The sequence below is a fragment of the Tursiops truncatus genome, chromosome X (genome assembly GCF_011762595.2).
Source record: "Tursiops truncatus isolate mTurTru1 chromosome X, mTurTru1.mat.Y, whole genome shotgun sequence".
In the NCBI taxonomy this organism is placed as follows: Eukaryota; Metazoa; Chordata; class Mammalia; order Artiodactyla; family Delphinidae; genus Tursiops; species Tursiops truncatus.
Window position 1 is genome coordinate 16,644,571 of NC_047055.1, and position 23,777 is coordinate 16,668,347.

The 23,777-nt window shown below is 42.0% G+C and overlaps 1 protein-coding gene across 5 annotated transcripts in view; it reads left to right on the forward strand.

Moving 5' to 3' along the window:
- The window catches only part of GPC3 (glypican 3), a 444,369-nt gene that overhangs the window by 304,892 nt on the left and 115,700 nt on the right, over positions 1–23,777 (forward strand). For all 5 annotated transcript variants that reach the window (XM_073799647.1, XM_073799648.1, XM_073799649.1 and 2 more), the window contains one exon: positions 9,675–9,795. In XM_073799647.1, the coding sequence (XP_073655748.1) occupies positions 9,675–9,795 (121 nt within the window). The remainder of the gene's footprint in view (positions 1–9,674; positions 9,796–23,777) is intronic.

A 23,777-nucleotide genomic window follows, 5' to 3' on the forward strand; every position in this document is an offset into this window, starting at 1 on the left:
GTTGGTTTCCACAGTGGCGCAGTCTAGCAGGTGGGACACAGGGGCAGGTTTTCCTGGCAGGACCCAGACAAAAGTCCAGTGTAAGACAGGTCCTCAGTCACTGGCTGCAGGTTTGGGGGGAAGACCCCAGGGGAACAGACTGACAAGAGCTGGGCCGAATGGGTCAGAGTCTCCACCGCCGAAGGTGAGCTTCGGATGAGGTCTTCAGACTCAGTTCAGTTCAACAGATGCTTATTGACTGCCTACTGTGTGCCGGGCACTGGAGAAAGCAGAGGACTGACTTGGGGGTGAATACAAACGAGGAAACCAAGGTGGAATTCAGGCCGTATGGCCCGGGAAAATATAGTGGGCAAAAGGAAGTCACGCCTGAACATCTGAGATTCACTCCAAAAGCATGAAATACTGGCTCCGAGGAGCAAAAGACTAATTCCAGAGACTGGGGCCTGATAGGCCGGGCAGCTAAGCTATCACCTTCCTGCCTTTGTCACCATTGGCTCAGGATCTCGGGAGGGGCCTAATCCTGCACATTGAAGGTTTGAGAGCCTGTAAATGACTGTGGCTAAGACAGCAGAAGCTAACAGCAAAATAGTGGCAGGAATGTTGAGCTTGCTTTTAAAGTATTTCAGCAGTACCCATTCATGTGAAAACAGTTTATCCTTTGCTCATAATCTTTGGCGGTTCATTAAATAAAGTTCAGCAGGACATCCGACACAACAGTTAGGAGGCTTTCCTTTGTGAAACGCAACGCGAGAAAAAGGTTCACAAGTCACACTCTTCCCTAACTCAGACGTTGCCTCTCCCTCAAACTGGTCTTGGGTCAGTGAAGTGTGATTGGAAGTGGACTTTGAGAGTCCTGTTCTTCATTTTGAAGATCGCTGCATTAAAGAATAGATGTTTGTTGGAGACCCCGCAGGGACCCAGGACAAACAAAGCAGTGTTCCAAAGAGAATGATTTGAAAAAGTGACTTTTCTGTCACAGAGCGGAGGAATGTGAAATGTGGTGGGAGGAGACAGTGAAAAGGCTTCTGACACCCAAAGTTGATCACTTGGGAAACTTACCTATCTGCCCTGGGCCACAGGTAAACGATCTGTTCTTCAGTGGACTAAAATTAATTCTGAACCATTCGAAGTCCTAACCAGTAAGTTCTCCGCCTCAGGTGCCCCATCCCCTGGAAGCTTTGTGAAGACATCTCTGCTCAGTGCTGGCTACTCACACTTTCTTAAGTCCTCTCAGTGCGGGACGAGCAGATTTAAAGCTTCCCCTAACTATTCATTGCAAGGTTTACTCATCCTCCCTCAAGATATCCTCTTCCGAATAACATTTATTGAACACCCATTGTGTGTTGGGTGCTTTCACATAATAATACCAGCCCTCTCATAGATGTGCTGAGCCCTCTTGTGAACACTTCACCTATGTTATCTCAGTTTACTAACATTCATTATATCAACTAATCCTCAAAACAAATGCAGGTGGCATTTAAGCTCAAGTTCAGCAGGGTTTAGTTACTTGTCAGAAGTCACACAGTACCAGCTTTTGAACCTATGTCTTGACTCCAAGGCCAGTGCTTATTCCACCACGTGACTCAGCCTTTCTAAAATGTATTGTCTTTGCTGCCTCAGTAAACTATGTAGACCAGACTAAATTTTACGTCTTAAAAATAATTATTGATCATTATTTTGAAAATCAGTTACTTTCATACAGTGTTGTCATGTGTTGAGGTGTGTGACCTGTTCTTTGACCCCTTCTTCTTGGCTCTTCTATTTGGGGGAAGTTACAGCTCCAGTCACGTTCCACCAGCAGCGCTGCCAATAATAATTTGCGTGGCTACTGCTTGATCTCTCTGGGGCTCAGTTTGCCCATCTGTTAACAGGAGTGCATTGAACTAAATGATTTCGGGGGTCCTTTCCAACTCAAATATTTTTGAGTTAAAATCTAACTTAAAAAAAAAACCAAAACTACAAAACAGGTAAAGATCATTTCCTTTTCATTTAACTCCAGTGGGACAAGAAAACATCTGGTTTTCCGGGCTACTTCTCTGGGCTAGAAGGACTCGGTAAATGAGTTTGGGGTGATTTAGTAATAAATCCCCATCACACGCCTTGCTCTGACATTTCCACCCCCAATTATTGAGCTTTGAATTACATTTTTTTTGTTGTTTTTATAAGCCTTACACTGGATCAAATTCCTTTCCTCCTTGGTATGTTCCCCTCAAGGACACCCCTCAGAGAACCCTTCACCAGCCCTGCTTGCCCTGGCTTAGTATCCTGGCCGCTTGTGGTCAGGGCTCAAAGCCCAGAAAGCAGTTCACACCAGCGTTCCCACACATCAGGCTCTGCCTATCCCGCAGTTCTCGCAAGAATCACTTTTGCTTCCTTATTTACTTTTCTCTCTCCTTACCTCCAGGCTCCTCTACAGAGTCTGCCTCTTCAGACAGACATTCAGGGGCTCCCATCTCAGGCATTTTCTCTCTGTCTCCCCACAGCCACAGACTCTTCTCCCTGTGGTGGGCGATATCAACTCCTCAAGCTTTCCTCACCATCTGGAAAATATTCTTCGCTTCTCTAGGTCTAAATGACTTCTTGATTATATTCCAAGACCAATCTTTTAGTCTCTCCTCACAGTGAGGTTTGAAAATAGGCTGAAAACAGATTCTAATACAGTTATTCCCTTATATAGGTAATGTCCACTAAATGAGGTGTAAATAGGTTTACATCTCCCTGATTTCTTCTCTACCTTTTGCTTCCTTTCTTTTGAAATCTATTTGTAATTTCTGAAAGGCTATTGTTTGAGAATAGAAGTACTTCTTGGAGTACTATGGTCATACCTGTTTCTAGCACTCTCCTGGCTGAAATTTGCTCTGAAGTGGTACTGCTGTACCAACAATTATGAAAAACATTTTTCTTTAAATATGTGCATAAATAAATGAGAAGCAAATTGTTGCTTTCTTTATTAAGCATATTTACAAAACTCAGCTATTTCCACCTTTATTTTTCTGTTCATTTATGTAAATTAGACTGCATCTTGCATAGAAAAAGAACACTTTCTCAGGCCTATTAATAAGGGTTTTCTACCCTGTGTTCTAGTTTTTTTATTCATTCATTTATTTATCTTCAGCTGTGTTGGGTCTTCTTCGTTGCTGCGCACGGGCTTTCTCTAGTTGCGGCGAGCGGGGGCTGCTCTTCGTTGCGGTGCGCGGACTTCTCATTGCGGTGGCTTCTCTTGTTGCGGAGCTCGGGCTCTAGACACGTGGGCTTCAGTAGTTGTGGCACGTGGGCTCAGTAGTTGTGGCTCGCGGGCTCTAGAGCGCAGGCCCAGTAGTTGTGGCGCACGGGCTTAGCTGTTCCAGGGCATGTGGGATCTTCCCAGACCAGGGCTGGAAACCGTGTCCCCTGCATTGGCAGGCGGATTCCCAACCACTGTACCACCACCACTAGTCCCTCTAGTTTGTTTTTAAAGCTACTTACACTCTTTAAATTATACCATTTTTTCACAGTGATTGTTGCAGCCAGAGTACTTTCCAAGGAAACAGTCTGATAAATTACTGAGTTTGGGTAAAGGGCTACTTGCAATACTGCAGTCTCGCCATAAGATGGCGCTCTGAGAATGTGAGAGCTGTAACTTATTGTAGGTCATCTATAACCCCGGCAGCAACGTGAACTTAAATAATTGGTGGGGGGAGGGGGACAAGTTGGTTTTTCTAAGACTTGCTTTCAAATACTTGCCACTAGTCTAATGCCTAGGAGAAGAAGGAAAGTGAATTTTCTAGGAACTTCTCTCTCCAAAATCAGCAACGTGCATTTAAGGAACCTTTTAAAGAAGGAATTTCTTCTAAAGGTGGGAGTTATGATGCTAACTACTTGGGAAAGTCCCTCTCAGGGTCTCAGTTTCTTCATCTACACGATGAGTGGATTGGACAAGATGCACTCTTAAGTGTGCTTCCATTTTGAATGTTCTATATTTGAATCCACTACACCCATGCTGCCTCAGCCAGTACAGAGACAGGAAGAAAAGATTTGCCCATTTTACACATGTTTGACTCTATTCCTCTTCTACAAGTGCTCTCTTTGCTTCAACTGTCCCGAGACCAGCACGCCCAGATGTCCTGTTTTAATTAGGTTCCTTTTCTCTTTGCAGCTTTTGCACAGGTTTTCCTCCCCCCCGCCCCGCAATCCCTGACCAATCTGCCTGAACAGAGGCATGTCCCCCTTTCACTTCACAAATCAGGTTTGCTTGGAATTAAGGCAGTCATTTTCGTGTTAAGCAGATACCACACTGGGTGGGGGAAGGAGACACCACAAGTAGTGCTTAAAGGTGACACTTCTGACATCACACCTAACATGTCCAGTTAAGAAAAGTTTCCATTTAGGAGGTAGGAACTTCTCTCTACTTTTCCTCCTCCACTGGCCAGTATTCGTTGCCAGAACCGTGTCAAAGCTTTAGGAAAAAGCAGTGTTCTGGAGAGAGGACAATTAATCTAATTAGAGATGAGCGTTACTAAGCAGATAACCCATCCTTAAAATCCCGCATGGCCGTCAGTGTCCCCATTCCTGACACTCTAGGCAGTCTGAATGAGGAGACTTGTGGCTGCAGTGACTCATCCTCATTCAAAGCCTGTCACGAACCATTGTGCACCAGTGGCACAGAGGGAGTGAGTGGAAGTGAAATGTTGAATTAATTAATTCATTAATGCACCTCTACAGAGACACCCCTAACTGAGTCCCCTCTGGCCTTGAAGCTCGGAGTGTGCATGTTACCTAAATTCCCTGGGGTTACATCACATATGTTGCATTGCTGCAAGGCAGGGAGACATTCTCCAGCATTCATTTGCCTATTGTCCTTAGAGATTTCAGATCACCTTTGGTGTTTGTCTAGTGCCGGGTGGTGGTGGTGGTGGTGGTGGTGGTGGTGGTGGTGGTGGTGGTGGTGGTGGTGGTGGTGGTGGTGGTGGTGGTGGTGTTGGTGTTGTATTACTTCTCTAACTTCAATACCTTATCTTTCAAGAATGCAAATATTTCACTGAATAGTGATGCTGTTGGATTTCTGTTTGGGAGAAGAAACTCCATACACAGGGCTCTCCCCAAGGGCTTTTGAAGGGCAAGCCCAGGAATCTGCTGAGTAGATAAAGACAGCAGTTGTTGCAGGCACTGTTGCAAGGCTTGTAGACCATTACCAGTAGCTGGCTAATTGTCTCATACAATGGGGCAGTGTGGTGTGGAAACGTCAAATATTTAGTCAGCATGCATTATCTCTAAGGAAGCAATAGCAGCAGAGTGGTTAAGAACAGAGGCAGCGGGACATGGACTCAAAGGTTCAAACTCCAGCTTTGCTATTGACTAGCTGTGTGACCTTGGGCAAGTGGCTTCACTTTGTGCCTCAGCGTTCTCATCTGCAAGAAGGGGCTGATGATAATACTGTCTACCTCATCGGGTTGTTAGGATTAGGTGTGGTGATGCAGGGTGTTTTTTTCCTCAGTGCTTGGAACAGTATTTGGCACAGAGAAAGCACTCAGTACTTTCAGTACTGAGCAGCTTGTGTTATTACAACACCAGGAGGTGCTTTAGGTGGTACAAAAGAGAACTAACCAAGCCTCTGCCTTCAAAGAGCTCACAGCCTATAGGGGCTGGCAGATGAATGTACGTAAAAGGAGCACGAGCAACTCAGCATGGTACCCACAATACATTTGGGTACAAGGGCAGCAGTTCAGAATGAACCACAGTGGTTCTAGGAGGCCCTCAAGTCCCATCAGAAGAGGACTAGGCGTCTGCCGGGAAGGTGGGTAAGAACTTGAATGGCTTTTTTTTGCCTCCGTTTTGAGAGGAGGTACTCAGAATAATGCACATTCTTAGTCACATCCTCACTAATATATTGACTGTCCTTTTGAAATAGACAGGCTAGCGTTACCTCATTGAAGAGTAGAAAACATATAAGCTGTGTTTAACCTAACGAAGTAGAATTTGTGACCTGATGATAGCCATCTGAGGTGTGAAGGAATTCCAGGGTGACATTGTGTATATTGGCCCAAATATGTGTTCTCATAAGAAATCACCTTAAAACCAGGGTTCTAGTGAGGGCCAACATAACTCTTATTAACAAGAAAGATTTCCCAGAGGCCCTGAGCTATGCATAGGAGTTAGGCCCACTTTTTATTTTCCTTTTGTTTGTTTTTTGTTCTTTTTTTTTTAATTTTATTTTATTTATTTTTTTATACAGCAGGTTCTTATTCGTTATCCATTTTATACACATCAGTGTATACATGTCAATCCCAATCTCCCAATTCATCACACCACCTGCCCCCCCCCAGCCGCTTTCCCCCCTTGGTGTCCATATGTTTGTTCTCTACATCTGTGTCTCTATTTCTGCCCTGCAAACCGGTTCATCTGTACCATTTTTCTAGGTTCCACATATATGCGTTAATATGCGATATTTGCTTTTCTCCTTCTGACTTACTTCACTCTGTATGACAGTCTCTGGATGTTCTTTGTTCTTGCTATGGTGGTTTTGTTTTGTTTTGTTTTGCCTTAAAAATAACTACTATATAAAATTTCGCTCATTAAAAATTAAATTATTTTAAGATTTTAAAGTGTAAAAGACATAGAAGGACATAAAAGAAAAAAGTCAAACTTCCTCCAAAATCTTACTCACTGGAAGTAACCACTCGTGGCTTTTAAGATTCTGCTCTACATTTTGTCTGGCTAAGGAGAAAGAGTAGAGACGTAAGAAACAGAACATGATATTGGGGATGGGGGAGAGAGATTGAGACACCTAAAGGGATAGGGCAAGATCAGAGTTTTTGAATAGTTTTAAAATAGTGCCACTAAATTTTAGCAGCTGTAGACATCAGTCGAACCAGTACTTTTGGTTACTGCTTCATGGAGTAAATAAAATAAAGTTTTAGAGCTAAGCCATAGGCCAGCTCTTCCCAACACTTCTGTAACCAGAAACCATGCTTAATTTACGAGAGTCTTTTGAGGATTTAAATAGCACATGGATAGAGCAGAACAGTGGATGCTATTTCGACTTTCAGAAAGTTTGGCAAGCTTTTAAACTCAAAGCTGTTTTTAAAAAATTGAGTCACGATGGGACTGGGGAGCAGTGTTTAGTGCTGTCTCCTTAGCACCAAGTCCATGGCTTGGAGGTAAGAAACAAAAAAAATAGAGCTAAAGGGGCATTTTTCTGAATGGCAGAAAATAGACAGTAGGGCCGCAAGGGATCAGCTATGGGACTAATTTGACTTAATATTTATAAATGATTTGGAAGAGGCAGTACAGGGCAAAATCACTAAGTTGGCAGATGTCTTTACAGTATTCCAATGAGGATAATAAACTTCAGGAAGAGGTTTGTTTTGTAGGAGTGGGCATAAAAGCGGCCGGCAGGCTTCGATAGGAGCAAAGCCCAGGGAAATGTCTCTAGGGACACATTCCTGAAGTTCATTTCAGAAGATTTATAATGAGCCTTACGTCTTTCCCTGTCACTTGGGTCTCTGCTTCAGGTATCGGTAGATGTAAAGAAGAAGGAGATGGAGTTGGCAGTATCATCAAGAGGGAGATTATATTTAAACAGACAGCATTATATAGGAACAAAAAAAAAGGAGGCTAGTGGAGAGCTGGTTCACACCAGATATATAAACAAAGAATGTTGCTTTAATACAGCCCCCAAAGGCAATTGGTATTTGATGGTTGGTGATCTGTGTGTTCACTGACTTTGAAAGTTAGGTAAGCTGAATGTGTTAGGCTACCATTTTAGAAGAAATGCAATCAGATGTTCTCTTCAACGTTCCTACGAAATATTTTTCTTCTCAGAAGATGACTTTCAGTTATAAAAGTCAGGCCTTGATTTCCTGACCTCCTCTGCTATCATGCGTGGTAGCATCGAATCATGTCCTTAGTATTGGCAGATGCCTTATTTTATGGAAGGGAGCATCTAACACGGTCAGATCAATATCTTCTGAAGTTGTGAAATTTTCAGTAATAAAGGGATAATGAGGTCTTCCCTGTCACCTCACACTGTGGTTGAGAAGCTCAGATGAGCTGAGTGATACAAAACTGCTATGTAAAATGCTGTGCAGAAATACAGTAGTATTAATGATTCATTGCATGTCATAATTTGGGATTAGAAATACCAACTGATTAAATTCTAGAAACTTATCCTTTATAGATATTAATGTAAATGTACAAAGATTGGTATGCAAGGGTGTTCTTTGCAGCATTGTTTATATTAGCGAAATATTAGAAATACCTCAATTGTTTATCAGTAAGGGATTGGATAAATAAATTATGATCTAGCCATACAGAGGAATAAGAACAAGGCAGTTACTTATGTTCTGACGTGGAAATATATTCAAGATTTATATTAAGTGATAAGTTGCAAATCAATATGACTCGTATGATTCCAGTTTTGGTTAAAGCTACATGTTAGTATATGCATGTGAAAACCCCTAGAAGAATACCTATCAAACTGTTAACCATGGTTCTCTCCTGGAAGGATAGGATGATACAAGAACTTTTGCTGTGTGCTTTGCTTATTTCTATACATTTGAATTGTTTATAATGAGCACTATTATTTTTGTAATTAAAAATATTAGTAAAAGAAATATGAATTTACCCTTAATTCTACTGCATTATTGTAAATTTTTTTAAATGTATAAAGTAGGGGCAAAAAAACTGCAAATTTTTCCATTTCTTTAAGAAAATATTCCATTATCAGGATGAGCAAAAAGCAAAGAAGGGATCAAAAACCTCTTCCCACTTTGGTAACAGTGTTCTGATCTTTCTACATGATGGAAGATAAAGGAAGAAATGAAATCTGTTTCTTGTTCTGTTTTGCGTTTGTTTGCTTTGTTTTGCAAGATGAGGAGTAACTCTACGTAGAGGTCTGGAACCATGGGGGCAGCGAAGCAGTCACCTCAGTAGTGAATTACTGTCCCAGTCAAAGTTGCCAAAGCCCCACACTGAAAGGCAGAATTGCCCAGGATTGTTAATATCCCCATTCTCGCATTGGTAAGGATGTCCATAGATACCTTGAAACTTCAATCCTGAAGCGAAAGCCTATGGCTTATCCGGGGGCAGCAAGTTAAAACCTTCCCTTGAGCTGGTGTTCTGTCTTCCCATGGAGAACACAGACAGAAGCTGGCCGGCATAATTTATGCTGCAAATGGCTTAGGAAAGCGTCCTGAAAAGCAACCCAGCTCCCAGACCTGCAGGAAATGATGGGAGGAAGAAGTGGAGAAGAAGGAAGAGGTAAAGAACACGCAAGAGTCTTTCTTCTTCAAATGAGTAGAAAGCGTACTCAGAGTTAAGGACCTTCCTGTGTGCTTCCCTGGCCAAGACCCAGCAGCTCCCTTAGCATAGCTCTTCTCACTCTGCATGCTCTCTGGACTGTACACTAGACTGAGGGCACAATAAGGACAGAGACCTTGTCCGTCTTGTTCATTGGTGTATCTCCAACACCTAGAAGAAAAGGATGTTGAATGAATACTTGTTGACTGTTGAATGTTCTCTACTGCAGATAGACCCTATCTGGAGCGGTCTACCTTTGTACCATGCAGTCATCCCATGGGTTGGAAGGCTGAAGAGAGCTTGCGGTCAGCTTGACCATTGGTGCCAAATACAGTCAACTTGCACTTTGCTTGGAACTCTCTTGTGACAAACCTTTTCTTTACCTTCGTGTTTCCCAGATACAGCCAAAAGGCAGCAAGAAATGGAATGAAAAATCAGTTCAACCTCCATGAGCTGAAAATGAAGGGCCCTGAGCCAGTGGTCAGTCAAATTATTGACAAACTGAAGCACATTAACCAGGTATGTGTGTATCCAACAAAAAATGGAAATGGCAAAAAAGTGGTGGATGGATGATGTCCAGTGTTCAAACTGTGTTCTTGGGCTTTTGGAGAGGCAGCCATTGTTCATTTTCTTCAAAGATTCTCTCTGCTAGAAAAGGACTTCTGACCCTTGTTTTCCACCCCACTTTTAAATTATAAAGAAAACATTGTAATATAAGAGAAAACAGAAGGAAAAGCACTTCTCACAACCCAACTAGTCTATTTTGTTTTCATTTTCACACGTTCTTTTTTAATATTTGTTCATAAAATCACACAGACTTTTTACATAATTGGAAGTATACAAGTGATTTCTAGTTCTTAAAATGAACACTATATTGGAAACACTTTTTCATGTTGCCATATATCTTCATATTAATCATTTTCTGTGGCCGCAGAAGATTCCTTTAAGTATTAATTATAATTAATCAATCTGCTTTTGCTATGCATTCAGATTGCTTCAAATTTTTGCCATTATAAATAAAGCTACCTCTCCTGCATAGCGCTATCTCCTGATCTTAGATCATTTTCTTAAAATACTGGGGTTATTGGGTTAAAGGATGTGAGCATTTTAGTGCATGTTTCCAAACCACTCTCCAATGGGGACGTATCGGCTTTCACTGCCACCAGCAAGATACGAGAGGACCAGCTTCACTGCACCCTTGCCAACTTCTGACTCACTGCCATGCACCGAGACACCCACAGATTCCCTTAACCTGTACACAGTTTTTCCTCTCAGAAGGAGTTTAGTAACTAAGACACAAATAGAAGTTAGTTGTACCATCTGCTTGTGATTGCTTTGTGGCCACAATTTTTTAAATGCCATCAAAAATGCCACCAGATACCAGAGTGACAGTGTTCCTACCCCACGGTCCATGGGTGGGAAGGCGCTGGCACCACTGACTTCTATTTGTAGCCTAGGAAGAACTTAATGAAACTAAAATCCTTATGCAAGGACAGAGGTTTCTGTATGACAACACTGGCATGATTTCATTTTTTAATATGAAGTTTAGCAGTGAAATTTTTGCGGTTTTTAGAAAATGTTTGGAAGGGCTTTCTAATAGTGGTGTATTTCACTGCAAATGGCATGTGAAAGTATTCGCTACACTTTGGAGTAATAAATAGCTGTTACTGCTGCTGAGCACAGGGTAGTGGCAGTATTTGCATAACAGATCCTTCTTTTGGTGAACTCACAACCTCACTAAGTTCTATAAAGCCTGGTTAGATATAGTATGATTATTTCAAAACACACCTCTGAAGAGTTCAGAGCACGGTGTAAACCACTCACTGCTGAACTGGTGTGCTTTACCTGGGGACGATGGCAGTATTGCTCCTCTGAATTATTCCCAGATTATCTCAAACCAAATGTGTCTGTGTGGCTCCACTCCACTGGCTAGACCCAAGCACTGGTGAGGCTAAAATCTCAGGGTCCGTTACTGTGCCCCTAATTCTAAATGAAGAATATTGTCCACAGATCTCTTTGGTCAACAGACGTTAAGGAACACCTACTGTGTGCTCAGCCAGGTACCAGGGAGTTTGAGGATTCAAAAGAAGTCTAACCTGTTTTCACAGCTTCCTTGGAGGAGACGCACAAGCATGGAAAGTGCTTAAATACAAATAAAAGGCAGCCTATAGTGAAGAGCCAGGCAGTGACGCTGCTCGTCAGTTTTGGGTGGTTTGCTTAGGCCTAAGGTGGACTAGGCTAGCGTAAGAAGGATTTCATAAGAAATATCAGAGAAAGACCTGTGACTGGATGCCCACCGTGAAAAAAGGGAGAGCTGCATCAGACCATATGATCCAATAGTCTCTAAAAATATTTATGGCAAGCCCCTTTAGTAAAGACTTTAGATGTTTGATATTAATGCTGTGGGAGACCATGTAATATCATGAAAAGAAGATGGGCTTTGGATCCAGATGGATCTGAATTCACCTGTGTATCTTACTAGATATATAACCTTGGGCAAATCATTCAACCTCTCTGAGCTTTAGTTTTCTCATCTATAGTACTTAGAGTTGTCAAAACCGTCCCTTACAAGGTCATTATGAGGATGAGATATTATATCTATGTATCTATATCTATTTATATTATCCCATTAAATAAAATTTATATATAATTATACATTTTTACATATATACACAAATATATAATTGCACGTGCGTGACACAGTTAAGATGATTAGTCCATTCAGGATTTTCTCTATAGGCAGGACTTGAGTGAGTTTGAAAGGGAGCAGTATTCCAATACTTTTTGCCAGTCTAATTCTGCCACCCAAATTTTGGGTGGATCAAAAAGATCCCTTTAAAAAAAATAAAAATAAAAAAAGAAGATCCCTTTGATGCATCTCTCTTCTGTCCCATATTGTTTCCTTCTTTCTATTTACACTAACTTCCAGCCACAGAAGCTGAAGCCACTGCATATGTAGGGAGGTGTGTATTGTCAGTGTCGGAAGGTCACCATTATAATTACGTTTGCCATGGACGCATGTGTGAACATTTTTGGTTCCCTTACAAATACCATTGAGCAACCAATTAATTCTCATTGATAGACCAGTTTTACCTGTTTCGATTGAGCTGTTAAATTGGTTGGGCTCCAAACACCCACACTGATTTTTTTTTCTCATCTGTGTTGCTTTACGTGGCCAAAACATGTCTTCTTTCAGACCCTCAATAAAGTCCATATTTTGGCCATGATTCAATCTGAAAGCGAGATACTTTAGAGAAGTCGTAAAGAAGAATGTTAGGATGGTGATGATGTTGATGATGATAATGTGTTGTATTTGTATAGCATTGAACCATATTTCAAGGTGCTTTCGTGTCCTAAAAGTCTAACTGCTCATGTTGGAAAAAATATCCAGCCTGGAATTGTATAAGGTATAGTACTGTCAAAGAACCATGCTTTTCAGGAACTCATTGTTATCCTTGGATATTATTTCATCCTCACTACCTCCTGTGAGGTAAGTGATAATGTTTGTCCCTTTTTTTTTTTTTTTTTTTTTTTTGCGGTACGCGGGCCTCTCACTGCTGTGGCCTCTCCCGTTGCGGAGCACAGGGTCCGGACGCGCAGTCTCCGGACGCGCAGGCCCAGCTCACGGGCCCAGCCGCTCCGCGGCATGTGGGATCCTCCCGGACCGGGGCACAAACCCGTGTCCCCTGCATCGGCAGGTGGACTCTCAACCACTGCGCCACCAGGGAAGCCCTGTCCCTTTTTTATAGCTAGGGAAACTGAGGCAGAAAGCCATTAAAGGCTGTGCAGACATGCTGCCAAAACATCCGGTAAGTTCAGTTGAAAATTCAATTAATCATCCAGATGTTGTTTCCTGTACACTGCCTAACATCTGGATTCACTGAATGCCTGGCTAAATTGACCTGAAGTTTTAGTGATGAGGAGGTGAAATCAAGTTAACTGCCCCGGTTCACATGGAAGTGAGTGCTGAATCCAGGAGTGTAACGTTACTTTCCTAAGCCCCTCACTTGGTGCTGCATCTATTAAACTACAGTAGGATGCTCCAACGTACACAGCTATAAATGCGGAGATGCTTCTGTCTATGCCCATGTGTGTCCCTCCAGATGGACTGTAGCTAGGCCGTTTATGAGCACATCCCAAAATAACCCTTCACTTTCTTCCATGGAAATTCTCAGCTGCCTCCTTTCAGGTTATGGTTACTGTTGATAGCACTGGAAATAATATATTCGCTAAGGGAATAATGTAACATTATTTCCATATTGACAGTCTCATGGTGTAACCTTGAGGGGATGGGTTCAGGGTCAGGCCTGGGCCCCTTTCCTGGGAAGGCCTGCAGGTGTGGAATGTCCTCCTCTCCTCCTTCCAAGCCAGAGTTCTTGTGTAACATTCCCACGATTGGAAATGAGGACCCTTTTTATTTCCTTTTCAGTTTCTAATTTGTGTGAGGATTTATTGTCTAGTGTTAGGAGAGGAATTGAACTCTTTTAAGTCTTCAGTGTCAGTCCTGGCATTTGCTGGGCCATATTGCTTTAAAAAAACCAAATTTTGTTTTTCTTAGTATCCTGCTCCAGGGCTCCTGCATGGAGAGAAGGACCCACAAATACCAGGAATGATCACAATACATTCTTTCCCACATGACACTGTGGGCCGTTTGTCCTCTAACCCAGTTCTGTTGGTAACATTTTCTCTCTAAGAGTAGCTATGTGGTTAGTGTTAATTTAGCAGTACCTAAACTGCTACAGAAGTTATTGTTCCCAAGGAGAATCTAGCTTGTTTATTGTTTTTCCCGTTTCAGTTCAGGTTCAAATGAAATTCCAGAAATTGTTTCCCTGCCTGTTGTAAACAGTTGAAGCCACAGCAGTCAATACCTGCTCATTTAGTGTCAGAGCTTTTCATTCAAAGTTGGATAAAGTCTCATCTGTTTGGGATGGTTGAAATACCCAACTGAATGGTGGGGGTGTGGACGAGGTAGCCTCTTAAGATTCCTTCCAGCCGTGTGATTCCGTGATTTGTGGCTCAAGGTCAGGCTTTAACCCAGCACCCTCTTGTGAACAAGTCTTGTGACTTTATTCTCTGCCCTGCCACTCCTTTTTTTTTTTTTTTTTCCTGCCACTCTTTTTAAAACACCCTGTTCCCAGGTCACCCCTTTCTACTTCGTAACCTCTCATCTTTTCAGAGATTCTTCCCTTCCCACCCGTCTTCCAGCCTGGGCAGATGGAACTTAAACTTGCCCTTCCCCCCATGCAATTCTTCTGTTCTACTGCCTTGTTCTCATTAGGCTATGAAAACATTAAACTGTACAAACACTTTTGCATTTATCACCTTTCTCCAGAATCAGATAGGTGACCTGCCTTCACATCTTGTTAGCCGTGTGACTCCATATGAATGATAATAATTCTGCCATAAATTTGCATAGCACAATTCTGTTTGTAAAGCTCTTTCTTGTACATTACATAAATTGATCTCCACAGTGACTCTCAGAAGCAGACATTATTACCTAGATTTACCAGATGAAGAAACTGTGGGCACTGGAAGTCTAAGTGATCTTCATATAGTAAGTGGTAGAACTAGACCTAGAATCCAGGATACTGGCTTTCAGTCTCTGTGCTCTTTCCTTCGACATCTTTAAAGCCACGGCACACCTTGCTATGGTTAGTATGATCCATATATAAAAGATGCATAGAAGTACAAAGAGCAGAACGTCCTTAATTTGTCTAATGATTTCCAAGTCCCTAATATAGTAATGTCTATGGTCTGAAGCTCTGAAATCAGCAGCAAAGAAAGAGTAAGCACGTTGTTTACCAAGTCTCAGTTGGGAAGAGTCTTAGAAAACTGACCATCACAGAATATGGTGTGGAAACTGAGGCACTTTGAGTTATAGACAGCAGACAGACTTTTGATTAGCTATCTCGAATTCATAAAATGATTTTAAATGGTCGAAGAAAATTTTAAATGTACAGCAGACAGTGGAATGTCTCCACTTCCATCCCCCTTCACCAGTACCTGAAAAGTATGTTTTAAGATGCCTGACAGATTACTCTGGTGTCATGAAAAGACACTGACTTTTGAAACAGAAAGTTACACATTTTGTTTTATCACTTTATTTATTTGTTTGTTTATTTTTGGCTGCGTTGGGTCTTCATTGCTGCACGCGGGCTTTCTCTAGTTGCGGCGAGCACGGACTATTTTCATTGCGGTGCTGGGGCTTCTCGTTGCGGTGGCTTCTCTTGTTGTGGAGCACGGGCTCTAGGTGTGTAGGCTCAGTAGTTGTGGCGCATGGGCTTAGTTGCTCTGCAGCATGTGGGAGCTTCCCAGACCAGGGCTTGAACCCGTGTCCCCTGCATTGGCAGGCGGAGTCTTAACCACTGCGCCACCAGGGAAGTCCCAAAAGTTATACTTTTGATCAGTTAATTAATAAAGTTGTTACATGTCAGAAAAGTACCCAGGACATACCTTAGTATGTAATTTTTTAAAATCTCTAAATGAATCTCAGGCATGATCGAAAATGCTTTGAGTAACTTTTTCCATAGTCTTCTCACAGTAAAACCAGTGAGGGTCATAAAATGCTAGCCTACTCCAGTGGTTGCTAGAAAAGCTAACACTGATCTAACATTTCTAAACAAAAGGAGAAACCTTTTGAGAGTCAAATTTTAAAAAAGGCCTTTCCAAATGAAAAGATGTGCCAGTGTCTGTCACACTTCTTCACATGCAAATAGTGTGGCAGAACTCTAGTAAATGCCATTTCCATATGGAGCCACAGTGTGTGTGTGTGTGTGTGTGTGTGTGTGTGTGTGTGAAAGACAGTATCTACAATGGCATGTTTGGTTTTTTTCTTTAACATCTTTATTGGAGGATAATTGCTTTGCAATCGTGTGTTAGTTTCTGCTTTGTAACAAAGTGGATCAGTTATACATATACATATGTTACTATATCTCTTCCCTCTTGTGTCTCCCTCCCTCCCACCCTCCCTATCCCACCCCTCTAGGTGGTCACAAAGCACCGAGCTGATCTCCCTGTGCTATGCGGCTGCTTCCCACTAGCTATCTGTTTTACGTTTGGTAGTGTATATATGTCCATGCCACTCTCTCACTTCGTCCCAGTTTACCCTTCCCCCTCCCCGTGTCCTCAAATCCATTCTCTACGTCTGCGTCTTTATTCCCGTCTTACCCCTAGGTTCTTCAGAACCATTTTTTTTTTTAGATTCCATATATATGTGTTAGCATACGGTATTTGTTTTTCTCTTTCTGACTTACTTCACTCTGTATGACAGTCTCTAGGTCCATCCGCCTCACTACAAATAACTCCATTTCATTTCTCTTTATGGCTGAGTAATATTCCATACAATGGCATGTTAACAAGAGCCAATGAATGACTTCTGAGTTACAAAAGGACAATGTGAATTGGTCTTTAAATACCAGACCTAGACTCTGTGGAGCTAAACATGATTTCATGAAGCAAAAGGGAATTAGCTGATGCGTTCCAAAACACATTTATCATTAAAAAAAATCTTCTGTCATTTTGCTTAATAGACTGAAAAATAATTACAGTGTCTGGTGGCTTTGGGGAGCATGTGTTTTTAATATCTTAATTACTATGTACAGTTTAATAATAGTGCACCAAGGTGAATTCCCAAGTATTTCATATTAAATTTCTTGAAAATGAACTCTTTGCTTTATTTAGAATATACAGGATTAAAGGTACTTAAATTGGGTCATGTATTTTAGTCCTTGCACATTAAATTAAATTATTCAAAAATGGAAGATGAGTCGAGTGGTAGGCCAAAACGTTGTTGATAGCAGTGTTGTGGTGATCTTGACTTAGCAATGAAGGAAAGTACATGATCCTTTTTCACTGCAGTATTGTACTCTTTCATAAACTTTTTTTCAAATTAATTAATTAATTTATTGGGTCTTCATTGCTGCGCCGTCTTTCTTTAGCTGCGTCGAGTGGGGGCTACTCTTCGTTGCTCTGTGCGGGCTTCTCATTGCCGCAGCTTCTCTTGTTGCGGAGCACGGGCTCTAGGTGTGCGGGCTTCAGTAGTTGTGGCACGCGGGCTCAGTAGTTGTGGCTCATGGGTTCTAGAGTGCAGGCTCAGTAGGTGTGGCTCGCGGGTTCAGTAGTTGTGGCTCACGGGCTCTAGAGCGCAGGCTCAGTAGTTGTGGCGCACGCGCTTAGTTGCTCTGCAGCATGTGGGATCTTCCTGGAACAGGGCTCAAACCCGTGTCCCCTGCATTGGCAGGCGGATTCTTAACCACTGCGCCACCAGGGAAGCCCCATAAACTTTTTTTTTTTAGTAGGAAGTATCAGAAGTGTTAGCTATGGGAAGACAGGTTTTACATATGAAAAGGAAATTCTATCAAATTATGAAGACTACTAGGTTTAGAAAGTTAGAAATGTATTTCCAAAATACCTATGAAATCCATAGGGTCTCATATTCTATTTACATCTACCTACTGACCAAATGCAACACAGCAAACATAAGCAGTTACAAATGATTGCTCTCTACCCCCATAAACCTGGATTATAAGCAGTATATTGGTATATGTATGTTCAAATACTATTTGGAAACTCAGAGACAACTTTTACCCAGATATATTTATGAATATATATATATATATCCTGCCTCTGGACTGTCAGCTCCTTAAGTCTGGGATCACGCATACAACTCTTTGTCTTCTGTGGCACCCAACATAGTGGCATATACAGAATAGACCCTCATATACAGTATTTTATTGATCAGTTCATTCAAAGAATGCAACCTGTGCTGCCCTCAATTTATTTCTAAACTTTGATTTAATTTAAGGTACTTTTCATATTCAGTATTAACCAGTTTCTGTGCTAAAGGGCAGTGTTACATAAGTGCAGGATTATAGTTTGCAGGGGCCTTTAGGTCATAGGGTCCAACCCTCTGATTTTATAGATGAGGAAATGAAAGCCAAGAGAGTGGAATGACTTGTCCAAAGTCATGCTGCTAGTAAATGACAAAGCTGGGACTGGAAAGTGAACAGATCAATATTGTATAGTGACTTTGCTCTGCTTCCAAAGGCTCTCGTATAATGCAAAACATGCTTGCAGACATGCAAGCACATTTTCCTATACAGTACTCCCGATCATAGCAGAAGCCCCTACTTAAGCCGTTCATCTTTGGAACAGAAAGTGATATAGCACGAGGCATGAATTTGCCAAGTTTTTATCTCTTATCATATCTATTAACTAGTGTTTGGTCGTAACAAGTACACATCAGTGCCTCCTGCCTCATTCAGCCCAGTGAGCAGTTGTTGCATGTGGGTTGGGAGTGGGGGTGGGCTCTCTGCTGGGATCACTGGACCAAAACCAAGCAGATTCAGCAGGAGCTGTTGCTCCTGGTCTTATACCCACTCATAGAGTCTGACTTGGGCTCCTGTCCACATTCAGGATTAGTCATCCTTTCACTCTCATGCTCTGAATCTCAACTCCTCCACCTTCCTGGGCACCCTGTAATAATTTATCCAGTGCCTTCTCCCTCCTTCCAGATGGCAAAATTAGCACCATATTAGTCAGTGGGTTTCTGTGCCAGTTAACTCAGTTGTTTAGGCAGTGTATTCAGATCATATTCCACGGGGAGTAGAGATGTGGGAGAGATGCTGCGGGGGTTATTCTGAGTCCCCCGTTCCTGTTTTAACCAGAGCATGTCTAAAATCTGCTTTACATATGGGTCTTCTAAGTAAGATTTCACTTAAACAAAGGGTTTCAACTGCTAAAACGATAAAACGTCTCAGGGAGCCCTCGAAGCTAATGTTAAAGGTTTAATCCCATATGAGCCATTTCTTCGTTTGAGCATTCACTCAATGAAGTACTAAGTATCTGCAATACACAAGGCAGTCACAGAATGCCTTCCAGTCCCCATTAGGCACCTCCTAAAATGAATTGTTAGTTAAAATGGAGACAACATGGAAAGTATGAACGGCTTGGTGGTGACATTATTCCTATTGGAAGTGATGTTCCTATCGGAAGGCCCATTATTTTTTTCTTTTCTGTACACGGGCCTCTCACTGTTGTGGCCTCTCCCGTTGCGGAGCACAGGCTCCAGACGCGCAGGCTCAGCGGCCATGGCTCACGGGCCCAGCCGCTCTGCGGCATGTGGGATCTTCCCGGACCGGGTCACGAACCCGTGTCTCCTGCATCGGCAGGCGGACTCTCAACCACTGCGCCACCAGGGAAGCCCGCCATTATTCTTGTACTAGTGAGCCATAAGCATCTTCTTTGAAGCTGAAGACCAACACAGCTGAGTTTTCCTTGCCCATGTCATTAGGATTTTGCCAAAGTTCAATGGGAATAAAGCTAGCTTCTCTACAGAGAGCAGATACTTTTGCCCCTGGATGGCAGCCCCATGTTGACTGGCTCAGCCAAAGGTTTGGCCTTACTCCTTTATGCCTATGGTTATTTGAGACCTAACCTTCAACTGTAAACTTATTTGCCGTAAGACCAGGGGTGTTTCCATATTCCATGTAGACTCAGTGTTAGTACTTAGTGAATGTGAAATAATAATGATGGGGTCGATTCTGTATCCCTAACTATATGCTTTCTTTAGATAGCAACCACAGTGATTTTGCATAGCAGCTACTAAGTGGAATATTTCCAGCAGAGTTGTAATTAATGTCCAAGGTGAAAATTGCATTATTATTCATATGTACTTCATCTTATTGGATACTTTCCTAACATAGTTAAAGTATGATTTTATTTGTGTAATTAGTTGATCTAGATATTATTTTCTTCACAGTCCATATTTTGCTAGTTCATCAGTTTTCAAGGTACTATCTATTCTGTACCATGGGTAAGCAGTTGACAAAACCGAAAAAGCTAAGAGAATTACCACTGTGGTATGTCATAGATAATGAGGCCCAAGTTCAGATCAGTTATATCCCAGGGCACTGAAGAGTCTTCTGGTTATTATCATGGTATCACTATTAGCAAATTTTGAGTCATCATAACAAGTAGAAGAAGAACCAAAAGACTGGAGACAGGCACAGATTTTTACCCTCACCTTTAATACGAAGTGGAAATTGGACTGGAAACCACAAGTCAGGGAGCCTGGTATCACATGTTCCCAGAATTCTAGACTAGAGTCTTGGAGAGCGTGAGCGTTCCGAAGCCACCGTGGGCTCACTCCGAACAAATCAGGCCACTTCCGCTTATGTGTGTGTGCATGTGCTGCAGACATGGTATATCGAGATTTCGGCAAAGTGTTTGATAGAAATTCCTATGATCGTTTTTAAACAAGTGACACAAAATGTTGGCTAAGTAATCATATAGTTGGGTAAATGTGTAGCTGATTAACCGTCATTCCTAAAGAGTGTTTTCTTAACGTATCAGTGTCAGCCTGGAGAGAGGCTTTTAGTTGTTTGCTTTGACCTTTACTGCCTGAAGTTTTTACCAGTGACTTCACTGCAGACAGAGAAGGCATACTTCTAGTATTTAGTGATGGCATGAAGCTAGATGGGGTTAGCTAATACGTAGATAACACAATCAGGATCTAAAAATGTCTCAGTAGGATGGAATGGCAGAGAAAAGTAGCAAAGTGAAATGTTACAGGGAGAAATGGGAAGTATTACACGGAGATTCACAAACATGACTTAGCCGCTCTTTTGATGGTGGGGCCGTTATTGGTGGGGGGAATGGAGGGAGGGGCATGCAAGTAAGTAGCTAGAGAAATATTTGGGATTGTAAAGTTCACTATTCCACATGAGTTTTTAATAAACTAGTACTACCTGTTTCGGTTGTAAAGTCTTATTGGTATGTGATTTAGAGTCATAATGAGAAATTTGAGAGCCATAACACTGTGTAATCTAGTTTGGGGGAAAGTACAAAGGCTTTAGAACCAAACATAGATCTATGTTTAAGGCCCAGATATGTCACTTTGTAGTTGCCTAGCTAATGGCCAAATTATCTAACCTCCCTGTACTCACGTCTCCTAATCTGTGAAATGGGTATACTACAATCTATCCTGAAGGGTTAGTAGACGTGTTAGAGATGATGCATGTAGTAACACAATAAATTAAAGCTATTCTTCTTCTTTGTATTATGATAGTATGAAGAGTTAACATAAAGGAAAGTCAGAAGTAACCTTTTTTTTTTTTTTTTTTTTTTTTTGCGGTACTCGGGCCTCTCACTGTTGTGGCCTCTCCCGTTGCGGAGCACAGGCTCCGGACGCGCAGGCTCCGCGGCCATGGCTCACGGGCCCAGCCGCTCCGCGGCATGTGGTATCTTCCCGGACCGGGGCACGAACCTGGGTCCCCTGCATTGGCAGGCGGACTCTCAACCACTGCGCCACCAGGGAAGCCCCAGAAGTAACCTTTTAAGTGGCTTGATTCACTTTGCCTCAACTTATCACTTTCTGGAATGTAGAGACTACAACTTTTCTAGTTTGGGTTATTGTTTAAATGATTTTAGAATTTTGCACATAATTATCTAAACCGTAAAAGTTCTTGGAAAAATATATCTAGCCAATCTTCGACAGATTTTTAAACTATTTAAAGTTGGGTTTGGCTCAAAGTAACTGAATGGAAAATGAAGATGATAAATTTTAAAAAGTATATATACATATATACATACCTATATATGTTCATATGTACATATATATACATATATATATGAAGGAGTGTGTGTTTAATTTCCTCAGCTTTTCCCAAGATTGAACTCTGCCCTGAAGTGGAGCATCTATAAATAGGCAGGCTGTCCTTAGAGTACAGCTTAGAGATCTTACAGATCATGGTCCTGAAGTCCCATTTTAATCTTCAGCCCCACCAGGACCTTTCATGGAAGGATGGTATCAAGTGAAGAGACTTCAGAGCTATAAAGTTCAGGGCAAGTTCATCTGCATTCCTTTTGCATCTTGCTCTCTGGTTGAAGATGGTGAGAGGTTCCTATATTTAAAACCCGGCTGACCTGATATCCTTATTGGCAGATGTCTCGCGGGAGGTATTTAGAATGATTTTGAGCGGCATTATAATATGTTCGTGAGTGTGTGTATATCACATGCCGACAGAGCAGAAAGAATTCACAGGGCTTGGGGCTACTAGCTTCCTTGAGACACCATCACTTTCAGCTGTCGGGGTGATGTCACAAATGCCAGGAACACTGCCTAGGCCCAAATTCCCAAAGCTCAATTTTGCATTGCAGAGCCTAAGGCAGACAAGACCCCTTCCATGGGCCCTACCATCAAAGAACTATGGAATTTGTTAGCTACAGGCTGGGACCGGCCACCACTTGTTGTCAGGCAAAAGGAAAGCTGTCCCCTGCTGCCTGAGCCTTTGTCCCTGCCTGGGATACCATGGAAAATGGGGAAGGAATCCAGACTCATTAATGAGCTAATACAAAAGATTAAGCCAGCCTAGAGGCAGTTCGTTATAGCTACATATGGATGCTTGAAGGCAGTTGAGAGCCGAAGGATCTCCAGACCAGAATCCAGTGGTGCTGCTGCCTTTGTCCGCCAGACCCAAGCGCAGGATAAGGGTATCCCTGTGGGGAGCAGTTTTCTTATTGCTGGTGTCTTTTTTACAGAATACCATTCCCTGAGCTGTTGTGGGGCAAACTGCTTGATCAATAATTGCAATCTGATAACCCACAGTACAAATTATTGTTAAAGCTACAGGTTTCATGATAAGATGCTGAGACGGGGCTTGGCTCTGAGCTTCTACTTGGTTGAATAGCCTTTGTTCTTGGAAATCACTTAAACCATGACTACTTCTGTGACCCCTTTTCAAATTGAAACTCATCAGGAAAAAAATAAAGTAAAGTAAAATTTATATATATATATATAATTTATATAATATGTATATTTTATATACATATATATTTCCTCACTGTTTATTTAGCAGTTATTTACTGAATGCTTACCTTACGTGTAGTGCTGAGTTTGGTGGGCTCTATTGATAAAGACATAGAGAACCCCTCCTCCTTATACAGACTTATCACATATACATACATCATTATCATTTGAATTCATTTGCACAGTATTGAGCAGCTCTGTGTACTGGGGGTAGGGGCTGGGGACGAGGATACAGGGATAACTTAAGCACAATTCTTGCTTTCAAGGAGGGTGATGAAAACATACCTACGTAACTATAATCCAAGGCATAGTGTAAGTGTCACAAGAGAAGTATAAACCAAGTGCTCTGCTCACCCAGAGAAGGGAAGGATTAATTTCTACCAAGGGAATTAGACAAGACTTCAAAAATAGGTAGCCTTTAAGCCTTTAAGGCTTTGAAAGATGAGGAGAATTTTGACAGATAGAGGTTAGCGGGAAGGATCTTCCTGGCAGAGGAATGTGGTATGCACAGTGGCACAAAGACATGAAAGTACATCAGTAGCCAGAGTGGAAGAGGATGTAGGCAGTGAAAGATGAGACTGAAAAGGTGGTGGTACAAAATTTGGGAGGGCCATGAATAGTATAGCGAATCTGAACTTTTTTAGCAGTGGAGAGCCAGTGCAGGGATTGGAGCCAGCCTGACACGGTCAGATCA